At 30.4% G+C, this 21,040-nt stretch overlaps 1 protein-coding gene across 1 annotated transcript in view; it reads right to left on the bottom strand.

The window, feature by feature from the left end:
• The window catches only part of LOC108907948 (serine-rich adhesin for platelets-like), a 49,983-nt gene that overhangs the window by 8,269 nt on the left and 20,674 nt on the right, over nucleotides 1–21,040 (bottom strand). Inside the window, exons 2-16 of the mRNA XM_018711811.1 lie at nucleotides 14,086–14,146; nucleotides 11,227–11,409; nucleotides 7,464–7,723; nucleotides 6,450–6,574; nucleotides 6,229–6,358; nucleotides 3,008–3,193; nucleotides 2,179–2,441; nucleotides 1,961–2,113; nucleotides 1,708–1,877; nucleotides 1,417–1,536; nucleotides 1,110–1,327; nucleotides 839–959; nucleotides 556–712; nucleotides 375–500; nucleotides 115–291 (exon numbers count right to left, since the gene is read on the bottom strand). Coding sequence (XP_018567327.1) covers nucleotides 115–291; nucleotides 375–500; nucleotides 556–712; nucleotides 839–959; nucleotides 1,110–1,327; nucleotides 1,417–1,536; nucleotides 1,708–1,877; nucleotides 1,961–2,113; nucleotides 2,179–2,441; nucleotides 3,008–3,193; nucleotides 6,229–6,358; nucleotides 6,450–6,574; nucleotides 7,464–7,723; nucleotides 11,227–11,409; nucleotides 14,086–14,146 — 2,450 coding nt within the window. The remainder of the gene's footprint in view (nucleotides 1–114; nucleotides 292–374; nucleotides 501–555; nucleotides 713–838; nucleotides 960–1,109; nucleotides 1,328–1,416; nucleotides 1,537–1,707; nucleotides 1,878–1,960; nucleotides 2,114–2,178; nucleotides 2,442–3,007; nucleotides 3,194–6,228; nucleotides 6,359–6,449; nucleotides 6,575–7,463; nucleotides 7,724–11,226; nucleotides 11,410–14,085; nucleotides 14,147–21,040) is intronic.

The raw sequence follows: 21,040 nt of genomic DNA, 5'->3' as shown, positions 1-21,040 counted from the left end.
GAAAATACATTGCTTGATACTCGATTGCTAAATGATTTTTCATTCTTAAATGCAAAATTGTATGTTTTTCATACTTCCAAAGAAAATTTTGGATATATTCTAAATGTAGATTACCTGTCAGCTTCTGTTGCTTCAGTGGTACTGCTAACTCTGGGCCTCCTAATCGTTACATATTCAGGCTGGAACTTTTTACTGAAAGTTCGTCTAGTTTTGGCGTTATCTTCTTTAACTTCCTCTTCCTCTTCCTCTTCGTCATCTTTGTCTTCTTCGATAGATTTTTCGGTACTGGGCCTGCACACATAATAAATTTTTCGTTATTTCATCGCAATAATAACAATAGTTTTATCTATTTATAGTTTAATGTAAATTTATACCTTTTCCTGGATATTGACGTATATTGCAACTTTCCCCTGTCAGTTTTACTGGATGATGAAGGCGACTCATCTTTTCGGCTGAGGCCATCGTTTTGCGGTCCTCTACTGTTGCGGAGTGTTGTGAGACTGGAAAATATCTGTATTTTATTCATCATTTGCTAACAATTATCTAAATACTTACGGATTTTTCTTCGAATTTAATGTATTTTTGACCGCCTTATTAAGAACTCTTTCGTACAGTGACTTGCTAATTCCAGATGGTGTTGTCGAGTCCGAACTAGGATTAGTTACACCAGTTTTTGAACCGCTGAGCTGTTTTTCGAGTTCTTCGATTCCTCCTTTATTAAAAAAATTAGTAATGTTAATAATTGTTTGTACCTTCATGCCACTGGTTCAATGAAGTCTTTTAATATAATTTTTCATTATAGACGGTTTACGCAATTTACAGTGGCCTAAAACTTTACCTGCTTTCTTAATCAGTTCAATCAGTTCCTTAATAACCCTAGGATCTTCTTCTGGATCAACTTTGCCCTTATCATCTTTTTCATCTTCTTCATCATCTTCGTCTTCGTATTCGTAATCGTCCTAAACATAAATTAAGGCATATTATTAAGATAACTTTCCTTATAAAATATTTTTCACATAAATGTTATTTAGGAATTTTGCTAAATCCAAACTAATAAAATTGTACAAGCATTGATTTTCTCATTTAAATATAGTGAAGATTACACTTACTTCGTAAGCTTCTGTCGTAGTAGTTACTTTAAATGTCGTTCGACTAGTCGCTGCTGTAATTTTTGGTGGTGCTCTTGAAGTGGAGAAAATGGTTGAGGCGGGCGTGGTCGATGCACTGGATGATGCAGTTGTCGTGGTTGACGGCTTTTGCAATTTCTTGTTGCAAAGAACATTTTGGGTATAGTCACAAGAATCTGCCGCTTTGTTGAAGTATAACCCTACACAGAGGAAAAATTATAGTTTAAACATTGCTTGCTGAAAACCATACGAAATAGACACATTTAAGGTTTGATAAAAATTCGTCTACCTGCTGGACAAGTAAATTGATGAGCAACAATTCCAGAATCACCAGCTCCACTTAGACACCAGAAATACTTTTTGCAGTCTTTGGGATGTGGGAAGAAACCTTCATCTTCACATTTAAAAGCTGGAAAAAAGAAACAACGATTAATGTCATTGTCATACTGTTGCAATCTCTGTGTTTATTTATTGCCAAACAGTTTAGTACAGTTTTTATTGTAAAGGTGATTTGCATAACTATGAGAAAGTATTTTTATTCAAACATTATCTTGAAATTTGGAGGTTAATTAATACTGACCTCCATCTAATTCAGGTGTTGAAGGTGGGGCTGGTGTGGTATAACTTGGGGTGACCACTTTTAGACTGCTATGGGTGGTGGGCACTTCTGTTGTCGTCGCTCGCAATTCCTTCCTTCGGTTTTTCTGTCTGGTACTTTCCCGACCTTCTTCTTTGGCTTTCGATTTAAATCTGTAACGGTAAATAAGAAAAGTAATATATGATTCCTTGCATGATGATGTATGTAGTATGCTAATAATAATATTCCTTGTTACCTATTTCGCCTACGGCTTCCACCGGAATTCGACACTTTTTCTACTTTGGCCTCTTCCTCGACTTCCGTTTTAGCCTTTCCAGTGGGTTTGGATCTTGGTCTACTCCTGCTCTTAGGTTTGGTTGGTGGAGATATCAGATTGTCGTCTGTAAGCCTGAAAAAGTAAATACAATTTATGTATATAAGTTCCTAACCTCTTCAGAGGAGTATTCCTCTTACCCGTAAGCGTTCATTAAAGCTTCCTTTGCAGCTTCTATTAAGGGGTAAGGCTTGCCATGACAATTACCCCTGAAGTCGTCGTTGTCTATGGCCCAAAACATAATCCCTCCAAGTCCATTTTCTGCCACGTATTCGGATTTCTTCCTGACGATTTCTTCATCATCGTACCCTACCCATTGGTTGTCTTTAAAGGCGTAAGGACCCATTGCTGTAGGATTTGGTTGTTCCACCTCCCAACCTTGATTTTTGATATTGTCGCAAATCTGGAAGACATTTTTTTTACTGTATCTTTAGCAACAACATAAATAGAACAGCCAGTATTGTGCATGAACAAAATTTTGTGTAGAAAAATTAAAGCGAAATCATGAATGTAAAAAAATTGTTAACTTTAGATTTATTTATATTGTTTTTTTTCCAACTGTTGTATTTATTAATTGGGTACTTGTGCCAAAAAAATATTGATTGAGAAATTGATTTATAGGGACATTTTCTTTCAGTGTTTGTGTTAATTATAAGTATCTAGATTTCCTATAAAAATAATCGAAATACAACGAAGTGATTTTCTTAGATTTATTTATTTTTTCATTAAAACAACCGTGATAACTTAATGTGATGGGTATTTTGTTTATAGTGTTTATTTCTGTATGTATTTTTTTACTTGATCTGTTAATAACCTTAACATTTAAAGTATTTAACATAGTTGTGGCTTTTAAGGTATTGGTTTCGCAATGAAAGCAGCACGTCTGGTATCGCAAATAAAGGACAACTCTGTTTCACATTGCAAATATTTTTCTTATTAGAGCGTTAGCAAATATTACCAATGTTTTACCTCATAGTACGCCAAGTAGCCATTTTCTCTAGTGGCTTCGCCCATATCCCCAGGTCCATCAGCAGGAGATCCGATTTCAAAAGCGTCTGGATTATACAGAGTGTACGATCTTCCGTACGTAGGGATACCTAAAATTAGCTTATGCGGATCGGCACCAAGTTTCATGTAGTGTTTAACTGTGTAGTCCTGAAAAAAAAAAAATAGTATCAAAAGCTGGATATACAAACATTTGATGTTTTTGAAAATACAAATGTTTCCTGAATAACAATTTACTCTTTTAGTTAAGTGGAACTGACTAATCTGGAATACAAGTAGACCCTTAAGTTAAATTGAAACGTTGCTATCTAATACGTTTAACCAAATTAATTTCATGATGGTTAGGCATTGCCACTGCTGAGCAATATTTTACCCATCGATAATGGAATTAATGACAGCTTTATAACATCCATTAATGAATGAATTAGTTGCCAGCTAGATTGCGGTTCCAATTACCAATACACTGTGGGAATATCACCAATATTTTCTGTTTCTATGGTTAAACGATGTTTTGCAATTGTCAAAATTAATTTATTTTTTCCCGCTGCCTGGAAATCAGAATTTATGTAATTCATTCAGATTTACTATTTTTAGATAGTTAGCGTTAACTCTGTATTCGACAAATGCGTGTCAGGAATTAGGGTAAAAAAACTTTTTATTAATCTTTGCCGTCCACCGCAAGACCAAATAGAAAGTTTAAGTAGCAGATCTTTTTACGCAGTAAACAATGTCGGTAAATTGTTTTAACCACCACAAATTCGATTTACAACCGAATTAGTTTGAAGACAAAGTTGTAATTGTGGCGGAGTCATATAAATTCCTCGTAGCAATATTTTCAGTAACAGACTATTGCAATGGATAGCTGATAGTCTGTTAGATGAATATTGCTCTTGATATATTTTTAAAACCCTTAATTAAGTACAGCAAATTATTCATTTAGTAAGAGAAATTATTTAATGACATTGTTAAAAAGAGGCTTATTGAAACTGTTGGTGTTTTATTTTTTGACTCTCGCTTTTCAACACACCTTTTCTCTTAATATGTGGGTCCGTTCTCTAAGAAGTCCCAAAGTATCGCGGCGTTTGCACTTGCCATTGTCGCATTTAGGAAAGGTTTACCAAGTAAGTCTCCTTAGTCGTAACTACAGAAAACTGGAATATTTACTATTGTTTCTTCAATCGACGGTAACCCTCGTACTCCTCATTTCATTTGTTTCTCTTGAGTCTGTTCTGGTATTGAGTGCTCAGTATTTACAATGTTTTTTTATGAACGCTTACTCTGGTTCTAAAAAAACTGTTCCAAATCCTCTTTTTGTAAGATTATCTACGTTTTCATTTCCTCAGTATTTCTAGTCTTGGTATTCAATATAACCACGCCGTTATTACTTTAGTACTTGTTAGGTAGCCTCCATTTTTTCACTGCATTGTATATCGACTGCTATTTCCCTCAATTTGTTTGTTATTTTTTATATGACTGACATGATTGCTTGCTTCTCTTTCCAAAACAATATGAAGTGGCGGTAGATTTAAGAAGACTTCCAATGTAGCGGTTGAAGTGGATGACATAACTCATGTTATGTCGATGGAAAACTGTCTCTCAAATTCAGTCTAAGTCTCACCATCGCACTATATTTATAAAAAAAAACTTTTTGGTGTCAGTTTAATTAACTTTCCACAGTTTTAGTTTCCTCATTATGAACTGTAGATATCTGATATTGAAAGTATGCTTTGAAAAATCCAAACAAATGAGATTCTGATGGCTCTAAGTTTGGGCAACGAGATGGCTGTTGCAACACGTATGTAACGTCAGAAAAGATGCTCAGTGAAAAATTGGCCAAAATCTATACTAAAAACCATTTTTTTTAAACTTTTTTCAAAAAAATAGCAACAAACATTTTTTGTTGTTATTATAAGAGAGATTGATTGTTTATAACTAACTATTCCTTTTGTTTAGTAACGTTTTCGCATATTTGAACTTGTAGATATGAGTTATTTGGATGTTACTAGGGTTAGATTTTCAAATAATGTCATCACATATAAAAAGTGCAAACCTTCGTCTCTCTTTAGGGGAGCAATTGAAAAAAGAATATATGTATTTATACAGCACTACATTAGACTTGGAATTGTTGTCACATCAAAATTTTAAACGAATTTTTCATCACGTAGTTAGAGGTAAACCGAGCTGTTGGGAATTTAAGGCAAGTGGCTAAACTATTTATAAAATTCACAAACAGAAAGGTCAACTACTCGAGAGGCTTTATTTGTCATATTAGTCATCATCAAGGCATTTGTTTATTCCAAAAATTCTTTGGTGTTTCAGTGCATGTTTTCGTAATAAATTTTAGTGATTCGAAACTCATAAATTTACAGTTATTGCAATACTTGAATTAAATGCACCACAGCAGTAAAAAATAATTGAAAATACAAAAACTTTAATTGAAAGTTGTTCTAACTAGTCTTTTGCCTTAGATAGTTTTTTAAAGATCCAAATATATGATGAAATAATGAAATGGTAAAAGAAAGAAATGATATACTATTTGATAAACTTTTTTTTCTATGCTGTCCCAGATACTTATTTTCTTGAATCATTTATCTTATTTTGACTTAAAATATTTTAAAGGCTGATCAAAATATGGCATCAGTATTCAAATACCAAACTATAGTTTGCGAAATACAACGTTTCTAATAGGTCAGTGACTTGAATAAAACTTAATTACCCTGCTATTGTTTCTATTTGTTATTGAGTATCTTCTAAATAACAATTATCCGTAATCAATATTTGACGTGGACAATAGATAGGCAATTTAGAAAGTGCACTTTCTTCAGAGTACAGTTATAATTATTTCAATTGAATTATGAGAGTAATATACTTGAATGGGCAGCAGCTATGAACATGGGAATTTCATTGAAATTTAATCACTACTTTTTTTTATCTTAACCGCTTTGTCGAGATTGACTGTGAAACGTAAGTTAAACACATCCTCAAAGTTGGTTTAATATTCCAAGTGCACTTCCTGTTTTTCCTTTTAAATAGTTGTAGCAACAAACAGTTTAGGATCTGGAGATTACGTTTGTTATTCCTTGAAATTATTACTACGTTATTATCAATATTATTGTATTAGGTATGTTATTAAATAATTGTGGCGTGAAAAAGACTTTTATAGCGAAAAAAGAAATATTACTTACTATATTCAGTTCTGCGTCATAATTGTATTCGTTGTCTTCCTCCATCGAGAACAGTGGAGCATGGTGGTTCACAGCAGGTTCAAACGCTGAGTGGTAATCGTAACTTAGAATGTTCATCCAATCCAAATGTCTAAAAAATATATAACAATTGAATGAAATGTAAATTAAGGAGATAATTTAGGATTATTACATATTAGTATTGTGTACAAACTTAAACTTACTTCATTAGTTTTGGTACATCGTATCCTTTATTAATGTACTCTATACCTGCTGGAACAGCCATGGTTAGAAGAAGTCGTGGTCGTCCAGTCTTCTCGGATTCTCTGTCGAACTCTTCTCTCAATTCCTAAAAGCCAATATAAATTCAAATCGACCTTCAAAGCACCTTATATTCATAAAACGTTATTTCTAGATGCACAATATACCTATTTTCATTTATAACAAAAAACTAAATGTCTTACTAAAAACATTTTCTACTTATATTTAAGATAATACATTTTGAGTTCAAAATTTATCTCAATTTTGAAAGCCATGATGGAAATATTTCATATAACAATGAAGTACTGTGTGCAATAAAATTACTACTTTCCTTGTGCAAATTTATGCTTCTCATAAAGGTTAAATTCACTGCAATCACTTGTTCTTAGCAACACGTGTTACAGCCTTGTGCTCAGGCATGTGATTTTTATGAAATATCTTTTATAAGCGATACTCAGAATTCAGTAACAAGGAACGTTTTGTTACAAAACATCTCCCCATGTTTAATTATAACAAAAGCGATTTAATTGATTTATTTTCAAATGTATTTCAAAATTAGTTTTTTAATCACGTTGCTATGATATTATTGTGCTGAAATGGTGTAGCCTTTGTATTCGCTAAGCAACAAATAGCATTAGATTTTTATCAATAAAAGCCACTGTTTCTTAACGCGTAAGAATAAAGAGATGTTTTATACAAAGAAGAATAAAAGCAAGATCTAGGCTAGCTGAGCTATTCAATGTTTCATTTTAATCCCATCCTTTTTTTATGTATAAGGACAGTGATACATCATATATGGGAGTGCAGTATTCACTCCAATCATTCCATTACTGTTGAATATAAATTTCTGAAACTTTTCTATTGTGTTTGTTAACATGAAAAGTAGATTTACTTAAATTTATGAAGAGATTTTTGTGACTCTTCTTATAAAATACATCAAACTGTAATAATTCTAATAGTATCAAACTAATCTTTACCTCTACGAGTTGGGCGTAATTGTCTCTGTCTCTAGGCTTCCCACCGTCCCTAAAAGTGGGATATTCCCAGTCCAAATCCAAACCGTCAAAGTGATTCTGCCTCAGAAACTTAATGGTATTCTTTACTAGTTCCTTTCTTCTTTCTGAGTTAGCCACCATGGGTGAAAATCTGGACGAACCTTCATTCCATCCTCCAATAGCCAACATGGTCTTCAGATTTTTGTTGTAGGTTTTCAACCCTGTGAATTTCGCATACCCTCCTGTAACAGAATAAAAATCGAGTAGGTAGAGGTAAATTACGGTAATTATTTTTAGATTGGATAAAATTATGTTTATTATTAGGCGTAGCACCCACACCTGGTCTATCAAGTTTGGGAAGAAGCTCTTTAGTATGGATTTCAACACACTTTGCACCACTTCTATGGGGTGTTGCAATGTTCTACGTGCTCTTCCTGTTTTTCGTCATCAAATTCTCATTTGTTTGCAAATTTTAAAAAATATTTGCAATGTTTGAAGTAAGCAAGTCAATTGAGACTGCAAAATTGGTTTAAATCTGCACCAAAAGGTTTTTTGTAAAGAGAATTTGGTAGGTTAGGATCAGGTGGACCAAAATTGTTGCAAAACAAGGGTACTAGAAAATTAAGATACAATTTGTCTCATTTAAGTACTTTCTATTGTAATACGAGTATGCTTCTATATGTCGACCTGTTTTAGAATATTCATAAAACTTTTTAATATATGCATTACAAATAGATAGCATTATCTTGTATCGAATACTCCATTTAGTTGATTATCCCACGACATAATTTTCATGAAACTGTACATTTCATCACGACTTCTTTACCGTTATTAGAAAAAATTCAAATTCAACTCATGCACGTGCTAATTTTCTACTCTGTGTAATGTTCTAGTAGAACGGTCTCATTCCTTGGAAAACTTGATATTATTTCCAATTTAGTACAAGTAGTTTAATACTACAAATCAATGCTAATTTTCAAAAACTGGTGATATAAAAAGAAATGTCTGGGGTTCTTAAAAATGCAAGGACGAAATCTGGTCAGTTTTTGACCTCATCTTTAATTTTAGATTAATATATACCTGTTGGCTTTACTAAAACGAAAAAACCTGCTAAAAGTGCCTCCAAATGGTTAAAATATCAACGTTTTTTCTTGGAAAGCCTTTATTGCTGTAATATATTTATATATGAGGAATTCGATTACATTTTTCTATATTCCATTAATTTTATTCAGTTTGTGTTAATGTACTACATAGATCTTTTACTCAACTTTTTTACCATTCATTATTCAAACTTTTTACTATTCACTGTCTCTGAACTTTCGTTGACGATCAAGCACACAATTCGTTTGTTCATAAACAACTTATGTAATAACTGTGAATACAATGCTACCAACAATTGTCCATCCAAGTGTAAGTAGACCACTTGTGGCGACAACTTAAAAAAATTACATAGAATCGAGTACCTAATTAGACTTAATAGTATTAGTACTTAAAAATACCTTTTGTTATCGGCAATTATTACTTGTATTGTGCGTAGTTAAATAATAGCTTGTTACAAGAAAAGGTGAGAGATAATTACGGATTAATCATTAAGAACATTGCTGTGACTGCAACTAATTTGGAAAGTGATATAAATTTGTTTGAAGGCGCCATGTTCTCGGTACCGCTTGAATTTCTCTTTTCTCTCAAAATATACCAATTAGATAAATATTGTTCTTAGTAATGAAAAAAAACTAGTTCTAGTTGAAATATTGTTTCGCAGAGTGTATTTTCTTTACTCCTTGCTATGTATCGAATAAATTGATCGATGCGAAGCCTCAGATCGGAGACAGAACTAAATTACTCTAATTGTAAATATTTTTTTAGTCCTCACGTACGTATTTAGTCACCCCTCTCATGTTAAACCATGAAATTTTTTTATAATTTTAATAAATTTTGGTATACCTTCGTCGAAAATATGTTATACAGTTACTTCTGTCGAATTGTTAAGTCTAAGACACAAATTCCACATAATTGCGAAACTAAAAATTTCTGGAGATTTTAATTTAGGCAAGGAATTGTTTATGTTAATCACGGCTGAATAATGAAATATGCACACACCTGTAGTGCGTATGCATATATTATTATTTCGTTATCAGTGTTACATCACTGTTATTTCCATTTTTAAATTCGGTGACAAATAGCTTTCATGAAAAATGTTCTTTTCCTTTAATCTAATTTTAAAACAATAGACAATAGTTTTCATTTTATTATTTAATTGTTTTATTTTTTGTCAGTATTAATTGACTTGAAATAACTAAGAATTTAATAACAGTTTCTGAACAAAAACCAGACGAATTTGAAGTGCTTCCAAAAATTAGTTACAATCACAGTGATAAGCACCATATTTTTTAAAGTTGATTCTAAACGATTTCATAGATTTATCACCGAGAAATTGCAATACTTAACACTATCTGCGCATCAAAATTTTCTGATTAGTATTAAAATTATTCCAAGATGTACTTATAACATTAAAAACCAAATTGCTTGCTTTCGCATCGTTCTAGTAATGATCAGGTTTTTGTTGAGATAGGAAATGATCTACTTACGGCAGATGGTCAATTACTGACAGTGTTGTAATCTATATAATCTCTGTTTTTGTTGCGAAAGTTGTTTAAAATTATTCCAAACTTGTTTTTGCGAATCTTGGAAAGTGAAACGCACAATAGATAGTTAATTTTATCAAAAATTATTATTATTTTTTTATCTAATTACGTAAGTATGAATCCAAACCATGAAGAAAAATTTTATCCGTTACTAGCAAATTATGATAAAAATGTATAATAACATAATAGAAAGATATAACTACGTTCAAACTTTCGAAGATGTAAGCCTTCTTCAAATTTGAATTAAAACAGTTTGCAGATTGGTTTTCTGAAGAAATTTTTACTGTTCTACTGCTCAAATAAGCAAAAAAACTCAATGGCAAGGTGTTCAAAGAAAAGGAAACGTATAGAAGAACAATGTGTGTCTTTATTTGATAAGATTTTTAGAATAATTTTAGAATTTATTTAAATTAGGTGAATATTTTAAAATAAAGTACCTAAACAGTATTAAGGATGTATTTAATTAATTTATTGATTAGAAAACATGACATCTGATTACAAACTTACATCTCGTAATTGAATAATAGTTATAATTTGCAAATTGCATAGTTCAGATAATGTATAATTAATAATAAAATGAAAATGCGAGTTTTAATATTAATTTACAATATTAAGCAAATGTTGCACACTTAATTAAATTAAATTAAATAATAATAAAATATACGAATTGCCTCTAAACTTTTACATTTCACAATTTCATTTGATGTATCATTAATGTTTATAGTTTCAAGAAACATATTTTTACGACTATTGCATAAAGGACTTTGTGGTAGAATTGAAAGTTTTTAGAACTCCAAAATGTTAACATCTGATAGAAATCGTAATTATCACATTCAAAAACAGGTTCAAGTCAGATTATTTCTATTAAAATTTCAAGTTATAATAGTTCTATGTATTTTATATACAGTTTCATATCATTTTGTTGAAATAAAACTATGCTGGTCGCTAACATTTGGAACATAGCAATGTACCCACTCTAATTAAAGTATGTGCGGGCGGAGCTGTCTCAGATGCAAACTTATTTGTGTAATATTAGAAGGATATATGCAGGTTACTATTACATTATGTAACAACAGGTATGTTCAAGTAGAACTACTTACCTTTTTCTATATCTTGGTACTTGTCGAAAGGCTTGAGGGTGTTTTCTTTGGTGAATCCGCCGAAAGCGTAAATAAGATGCGTACATAAGTAGGGGTTAATATTTTGCGGGTTAAATTTTGCTGCGCCCGGCCTGTATACGGACCAATTCGTGTAGTAGCAGACCACGCGCATCTCCTTCGAACCTGCAAAATAAAACAAAAGTCATATAGTGGAATGCAAAATATTATTCTCTAGCAGCATGACTAAAATACTGATGAATGCTGATTATTTTACACAAACGCACCTCTACGTTTGCTTTATTCGTATATGAATAATTGGGCCAATTAACGCGTATGTCCATATTTTAGAGTGACCGCTCGTGCATTTTGAAATGTGCAATCCGGATTGGAACAAGATCTCAACAAATAAATCACCAGTTTTGAATTCAAATGATTTTTTTCTTTGGGTGGGCATCATAACATTAGTTTATAAGGTTGCCATGAAGACCAAACGAAACGACTTAAAATCACTTGTGCCACAATAAGAGCAGCCCTTTACATTATCCAACGCGTTCGAAATGTATACCTTTGTTAAAAATGTCTCAAGCGGTTTAGAAATTAAAAATTTTAAGTTTTATTTTTTTTATTTTGAAAACCCTGCACCTCACAAATCAAAATTTTAGTCACAGAATACGACCATTAACTTTCTGCACGCCATTAGGTAACACCCTGTATAACTAGTTTCTATTATCCCATTATATTTCAAAACAAACTATAAGCTGTATACGTAGACAGACTGCCAAAGCAGTAATAATCATAAATTTTTGTTTATGCAAGTGTGGTACCGCTAATGTTTTTAAAATATCTACTTTTCAATTATTAAATCATGACAAAACTGCCTTGGAAATATTGTAGATTAGTTGTTAATGTAGAGACTGATCAAGGGTACAACTATTTATTAACAAATAGAATCAACAGATTGAATATTTCTCATTTATTATAACAGGATGTGAGTAAGTAGAATATTATCTTGCATTAAGAAACAAACAATTAAATATTATTGCATAAGTGCATTACTGACTTAAAAATTTATCATATATTTCTCTTCTAGAATTGAATTTCCTGTTATTAATATGATATATAGATGATTGAATTTCCTTTTAGTATGCCCAGGAAATTGCATAACATTAATTCGAGGGACAAATCGAACAGATAGAAAAAAATCTTTTGACATATATTTTTTTCGTCAAATAGTAGAACATTCTATTTGTAATACAATGATGGTAACATTTTGTACGTTTCAGTTGAATTTCTTTGTTATTTGCATATCATTAATATTTATTAAGCAAAAAATCTAATTTTTTACTTTTATTTAAAGGTCGTTCAAAAATCAGGTGAAACTTTTGCAACCATATTAAACATTCTTACCAATATAACTCCTTGGTTAAATGAAAAACAGATAGTTTTTGTCATAGATGTTACGTAAGAATACATTTTTGGGCTAAGCTAAATCGCACAAAAGATGCATTTAAAAATGTCGGTTTCACTGAAGTCACTGATACCCAGTAAACCCTAAATAGGTCTACTATTAAATTTTTGAAATCTTTTGTCTTTGTAGAAAACATTGCCTTGTTTTAGAAACTGATCATTTCTGAAAACACGAATGCCATTGTTTTTTGATAATTAAAAAAATGTTCCTAAAGTGACTCAGAGACGATTTTTTTATCACTTTTTTTTTCATGTTGGCTTAAAAATCAGACGATAATTTGCCTTCAAATTGTATTTTTTCTAGTCAAATCTGAAATTGTTACAATTTACAGTATACAATTATATCTCATTCACAATTAACCATTACATATTTGTATTTTTTAGGTTGGCAGACGACATGTTATAGATGCATCAGTTATGAAGTTAGATTTGCATCAAAAAATAATTTCATTTTCTACTAATTATTTATGCATCTGTGTTCCATTTTACACATTTCGAACTGTCGTAAACAAAACTAGCCGAGGTTAAATCAAGTTTTTTATTTTACAAAAAAAGGTGTGTCCAAAGGATTGCATAAATTTGCGGCTAATAGTTTAAATTCGGGTAGAGTCTTATAGTTAACCTTCAAAGTAGCAAATACATACATAATCAATGGACAATTCTAGACAATACCGACTAGGTTCATATCTTTAAATACTTCTGCTATATATCTGGAAGATATGTTTGTTAAAACTTGAGTGTTTCGTAATGAACTATTAATAATATAACAATTGTACCATCAAATATCAATGTGTCAATCCGATTTCACTAATTCTATTATAAAGGCAATAATGAAAATAAAGTTACCATTTATTATGACACTAATAGAAAATATTTATTTAAAAAGCGACATGGTTACAAAATTTTCTATTCTAGTTAGAATTAAATGTTACGTTAAGTGTCTTATATTAAGGGTTTGTTCCATATAGAAAATGACACACACCCATTATTATTTTTACTCCTAATGAACTTATGAGTATCTTAATGAATTATTATTTAAACTTTTATGGTTTCTGTGCGAATTTTTTTTAATGCAGCTGTGAGGTATTTGGTGGCTGATGACAATATGAGTTAACAAATTCTTTGAAAAGGTTAAGATAAAATGCAATTGTCTTTGTAATTGCCATTTCATCATTGAATCTGTGATTATCCTCCTCACTGGCTTCATATATTATCTTGTCGTCAGTAATAAATGTTAAATATCTCAAATTATTCTTGGCAGTTAATTAGTAATTTTTGCCAAGATACTGTACAGTTTCAAAGAACAATATTCTAATAATATAATAACTGACTTTCAGCAAAATAAGTATATTGATACATTTTTATACTTTTTTAAATTATCTAGGTACTTACTTGTAATCGTTGTCCATGTTGCCAATGAAATTAGCAAAAACAACCATCGACAGATGTCCGTCTGAAACAAAAAAAAATCATATTAAATTTATACGAAAATATAAGGATAGTGTTTGCATAAAAAAACGTTTAGTGTTTTGTCACTGAACACAATTAAAATCATAGATAACTATGTGTCAATATAAGTAAACGTTGTGTTTATTTTCACAAAAGTGTATTTATCTATTTCCTTAATTGAAGATATCAGAGTTACTAGTTAGCTTTCTATTTAGGAATTCTGCTCCGTTTTAGCCGTCATAATGTTAGTAAGGTTTTTAATATCCACTAAAAGTCTAAAATATACATTAAAGAGAAAGTGTTGAAAGATTTCAAGATTGTAATTAAATACATTAACAGGGTTATAATTTAAAAACATTAACATTTATTAAACACTGATATGTGCCTGTCTATATTTAATTTATTTCCATTATATAAGTCATTATTTCTTTAGTGTTGGATGCGTCGTATTTCCATTTTCAAGAACCTACCTTGGCTCAGTTGTAAAGAACCATTTCAGTGCAAAGAGAGAAGTAAAAGTGATATTATTAAAATCCTTTACTTCGATAGGCACAAAAATAATAACATCAAGTCTGTTATTATAATAATAATCTGGAGACCTATTAACAAATATGCAAAAGAGTTTGATGATTTAGTTTACTACAATTTTCATTATAATTTGTTTATGCATTACTTAAGTACAAATTTCGTCACTCCTTTTTAACTTTTATTCTCCACCATTCCTTCCTAAGTTTGTGAAATATGCAGATAATCCTAAACAATGGACTTATGAAAGTGTTATTGTTCTTTGTGATTATACAAAATGGTAACTGTTCTGAGCTTGCTACACAGTATTTCAAATCCAAGACATTTATTATCTAGAATGAATTAAACCATCAAACGTTAGTGGCATTATTTATCTCTTGTATCAAATATAAATTCCACTTAAAGTGTAGACATAAATAAAGATAATAGGCGTATTAGTGCATTTAATTTCAAAAGGTGGAAGAGTATTTCAGAGTAGTCTCAGTTCTATTTCATAAAATATTAATGCAGAATCCTGCATTTGATGTCAGAATACTACAATTATATTTCAAAAAAATAACCGATTTTCGGAAAACGTTACTTGCATTTCGAAAAATACCAAAATTATAGTTAAATGAAGTATTTTATATTTGTCTCATATGTTAACACAGTTAAAATTAAATCTTCAGTGAGGATTCCTGTCCTGATTTGCTATTGTTGAAATTATGTCCTTCAAGGCCAGTATTTTTTAAATTATTTTGATATTACGTGACATAGAGGTCATGCGACACATCCAAATTACAGATATTATTTTTGTTTTATGAAAGTTTAGATAAATACCTTTCAAGCCATTCGTGGACAGGCTTAGCTAGGTCAAGAGATTGTACGGAGTATTTCTTTATTGTAGTATAGAGAAAACAATATGTATTTATCCTACTTTTAGGTGCATATAAACTTCTTAGAACAAGTTCGTTTTATTAAAATGAAACAAAAAAATGCAACAGAAAAAGTATTTGCAATAAAGAAAGAGGTAAAATGTTGTTTATATGTGATAAACAATATTTTTAGAGGTGCCAATAACAATTTTTTTCAAAAGTACGACATCGAAAGTGTCTAACATCAGTACGCTTAAGCTTTAATAAATTTTAATACAGTATAGATGCATATCAGCATGTTACGTTATGAAAGGTTTTACTTTCTTTAATAAATTATATCTAATGTTTAACATTATTTATATTTATTTATAAATATCCACACAACGATGCGTATAATTATAGGAATTACCATATTAATTATCTTAATAATACGTCTATAAGCTTTGGAGGAAATATGACAAAGCGCTAATTAGTTTTTATTAAAACAGAAAATATATGTGAATGGTATTTAATTAATTTACTCACTAAATGAAAAGGAAAGCTCCAGATAGAGATTTAAATGATTATTGTGAGAAATTAATATTTTCATGCTGTTAGATGTCTTGTAAATGTTTCAAGGTAAGTAGGAACTAATAACTACAAAAACAAATATATCCTCAATTTTTCTCTCTTAGCGGGACTATATGATAATCTATTTTTTCTAATATGTAACTAATAATTTGTGGTTCAATCTAATCTTAACTTATTTCAAAAATTGTTATAGTATAGTCTTTCCGAAGTCAGTTGAACATATATATATATATATAAACACCTAGTAATAAAATTTTATGAGGTTCATAGCGTCCCTAAAAAAGTTTTCTACTAAAGGTATAAAATTTGATATAATGTGTAGAAAATTTCTATTACATGTTCATTTGGCCAACAACATATTAATTTATGTCCTCAATTTTCTTCATATAAATTATAAATTGTCCGTCGAATTACGTCTTTCGTCATGTCGTTGATATTTTTAAATTTTTGTTTTCGCTTCCTCTTTACCTTTACGCAATGATCTATAACACCTTGTTTAATTATACGAAAATTGTGGACACTGAAACTTTAGTTAATATGTGAATTCTATTTATAATTTCATTATCTCATTTTTCATTTTCTTCCTTTTTTAAACAATCGTAAATATTTAAAATGAGACGCTGACATTGGACATGTAAATATTTATTTTTAAATTCTAAATCTGTTTCATCAACAACCAGTTCTACTAATTCAATATTGTCTGACGGTATTGTTCCTTTTCAAAAGATCTCCAAAATGCCATGTAATAATATTTGTAAACAAAATATCCCTCTTATTTCTCCCTTTCGCAATTGTAATATGAATGATTAATACAAGGTGTCCATAATAAATTAAAATTACCTGAATCCCACCAAATTCCGCATTGCTGCACTGCACTGCTAGGTAATTCGTCGACAACTGAAATTTATTGCCCAGTCGCCCAGCCCGGCTGTGTTTGTTCGCCGTTTCCCCCCGCGCGCATTCTTTAACTGGGCGACTAGACCTGTATATGGGTATGGCTAAATAAATATGGGAACAAATTTTTCAAATATTTGGTCTTCAATTGAGATCGGAAAGACTATAACTGTTAAGTTAACCATACTGGTCATTAATACAACCAATCCCTTACATGTGGACTGTAGGATAATGTCACTCCAAACATGAGCTTGTTATTTTTATGTATCCAAGATTTCGATGTGAAAGGTGTGTCAGCTGAGTTATGTTAAAAGTTACAGCTACTTGAGTTAACCTCACCAAAGTGTTAAAAATATTGTAAAACAACGAGGTCGCTAGTTATAAATTGTGGGTAATACAGGATGACAACAACTACAACAACAATTTCTGTTACGGTGAGATCTACGTCCAAATCACTGTTCAATGATCTTAGCGTCATTTGCCGAGTCAGTCAGTTGCGTTGGGCCAATGTTTCGTCTTCATCGTTGTCTCGTATGATTTTCTATCTTCTAGATCTAGATAGAGGATATATAATATTATTTTTAAACTTTATACGTTATTGCTTGATATTTATTTATTTTTTTAGTCATGATTGTATATTTACGCCTAATGCTTGTTACAATTGCACTATGATGCATTGCAATCGACACTGGTCCATTGTCATTTGCAACAAATTACAGCATTATTATTATTATTTTTTGGAAAATACTTCTCATTCAACTTTCACCCGAAGCCAAATTTAGATTAGGTCTGATAAGATTCTTAAGACATTCTTTAAATAGGTTCCAAATTCCAAGATTGTCTAACTTTTGTTACAGTTGACACTTATTCCTCTTCTTAAATTATCTTATAACTAATACAAATTACTATTTTAGTCAGTCTTAGAATTATCAAATGATTGAAAGAGGTTTCTACCACATACCCAATATTTCTTATATACAGTGTGTCCCCGTATGGAAATAAGATAGTTAAAAACCGCGCCTTCTTATTTGCAAAATTATTAGGTACTGTTCTTTTTTGACTAAACCCCGTATTTAAGCATTTCTTGAGTTCTCGAACGAAACAAAAATTAAAAACACTTTCCTTAGGACAAATTTGACATTTTGATATATTTTGGACGCCCTGTATATTTAATAACATATTTGATTACTGCTCATGGCTTCCCAAGATAAGCAAAATTTTTTATCAAGAATACCTTTTTCTTGAAAAATCAACAATAAAAAAATAAAAAATGTAAGAATGCGCGTATTTCCCAATTTTGAATTTACCCCTGTATTTATTGAAGCTTTCGACGCACCTCTAGAAGAAACTATCTAGTTCACCTGTTTTGCAGAAAAGAACTTTCTCTGGCGGTTACGAAACTTGCATTCCGTGCCAGTCTGATCGACTTTGGCGGTGCAGATCTGGGGCTAATTATGTAACACTGAATTTTTAAATGTATTAATACAAATATTTTTATGTAATATGCCACCCATCTACACGGCAATCCTAACAACATTAGTAACAATAGTATTAAGTACTTACTATTAGTTGTTATATTTACTAGAATTGATACATTGTATTATAAACATCAAACATCGTTTTATGTTGTGATAATGAAAACAGAAACATTAGAGTAGATAAGTAGCTACATCATAATCGAGCTTTGAAATGTTTTCTCTTGTGTTATACGTGTTTTAAACAATGATAACTTTGTATTTTAAACATTATAACAGTATTACATTCAGGTATTCTTTAATTTTGAAGCATACTTTTTGTGCAAGTTATAAAAATAATATGGGGATTAATCTGTTATAATATTAATAACAATATTAATTTGGAGAATACTTATATTTCAAAAAACAGTATAAAGAGTAGGCGGTGAAATTCCTTCTAAAGGATATTATAGTTTTTTAAATGTCAGCTCTTGAAACATTGTTTTTCTAAATATCTCTGGAGATAAAATGATGAAATGTGGAATTAAGGGTGGTAAAAACGCAGGATGTGAATTGTGCGACATTTTCTCCCGTTACAGTAAACACGGAGAGTGTGTAGCTGAGATTATGTGCAAATTACGTGGAATTTTCGGTAGAAGGAATGAACCGAATGAAACAACTGTGAACAATTAGTTTTATAAAAAATTAATTTACAAATAAAAAGTTGTTCCTAAAACTAAAATATAATTATCATAATTTTTTTTTATATTTGCCGAAACGACCAAATTATGTAAAATTTAAATAAATTCTTGAAACGCCTTTCAATAAATTGCAAAAAAAACATTAAAATCCTACATAATCTTGCAGGTAATTGGATGGATACTTTCACTGTACATATATGTCTATTTATAACGTCATTACTGTAAATACTTATTCGTGTTTCCTTCTAAAGAAATTTCTGGCAAGGTATTAACATCCGTTGTATGTCTAGTGATTTGTTAATTAATTAATTTGTGCACCTGTTCGACAAAGTATGATTTGTTGTTTAGCCTTTATTACTAACACCATTAAACTTCTATTCTTATCTACTCTAATTACACGAAAAATATAAATATGGTGACCTTATTTTATATCACTTAGTAATTTAGATGTTTACCACTTATAATTCTCGTATATAATATCCCAAAAAATTTGTTCACTTACATTTTTCACAGAATTTAATACCCTGAATATAAAATGAAGAAGATTTTATATTTTCTCAAAAATTTACAAATAAAAAAAGTTTTTTTCTTTACAGGCATAATAGTAGGACATACTGTACAACTTTTATTTTCTGTTTGTTATGTAGAGATTTTAATTTTTTCCCTTGTCAATGTACGTATAAAAAAATAATGTAGAATTTGCATTTATATAAACAAGTGCCTATATTTTTAGCACAGATAATTTTAAATCCGGGATTTGTCAATAGTCATTAAAATAATCAAAATTCAATACTCGTATGCTAACATCCTTTTCCTTTATTTTATGTTAATAAGACGATTATTTTTACTTAAGCTATTTCTTGTTTTCGTTGTTGATATGTCTTAAGTTTGACAAAAAAAATGAGACCAGAGGAACTTTATTTTAGTAACACATGGTTTTGCATTTATCTTCCAATCCATTAGCTATGCGGTGTTAGAAAGCAGCCTTCTGGAAAGTGACATCTTTAAATGAATTGCAAAGTGTACTAGTTAAAAACAATAAATTAATTATGTCCCAGAATCTCTAGTATAAATAAAATTGACTATTTATTGGTCAAATAAATATAAAGAAGATAATTTTGTTGTATTCTTTTATGGTAAATGGTAAATATACCCAAAATTGTTGAAAGATGATCTAAAATATATATTTTGACAGGTTATATCCCTCCGTACTAAGTAATTATTTTTTATATTTCTTCTATTACTTTCCATGTTCAACCAGGGCATATTTCTAGGAACGTATCCTAACTTTAACCGAAAAATAATATTCATTCTAAATAAAGCAACTTGTTAAACATGGAAGCAACAGGATTCTCAATTAAAGGAAAAAATACGAGTAAATTATTAACAAAGAAAGTTCTCAACTTTACGAATGACACACGACAAGCCAACTTACCAAACTAGTCATTAAATCAAAAGCCAAAGCAAACATAAATATTGACATTTCACATTATCATATTTTTGAATAGTGCCGCTGTCTATTGTTGCTGTAGCCTCATCTTTTCATTACTAAGTTTTCATATAGGCGTTGTTGTTATATAATTGTTAAGGTGGAAAATAGTGTCAGACATGGTAATCATCACTCTCTCCTGTGCGGTTTATTTAATACCGTAATTCTAGCATAAATAATTGTACGACCTACTTTGTGAAATGTAAGAAAGCACCGATGCAAGTAAGTGGAAAATAATTTTTACTCTACAATTCAACTGTTTAACATATAGGTACGGTATATTTCTCTCTTCCATTAGCAGTTGGTCTTAATATAAATTCAAGTAATATAAAAGTTTACATTTTTTTTATCAACACGATAAAAAATACATCTCATTATAAAAAAATTTGGTAACATATTTTTTTTATTTCA

This window comes from Anoplophora glabripennis, unplaced genomic scaffold (assembly GCF_000390285.2).
Source record: "Anoplophora glabripennis isolate ALB-LARVAE unplaced genomic scaffold, Agla_2.0 scaffold78, whole genome shotgun sequence".
Lineage (NCBI taxonomy): Eukaryota > Metazoa > Arthropoda > Insecta > Coleoptera > Cerambycidae > Anoplophora > Anoplophora glabripennis.
Note: the sequence above shows the minus strand (reverse complement) of the source record. Positions and strands in the feature narration are given on the sequence as shown.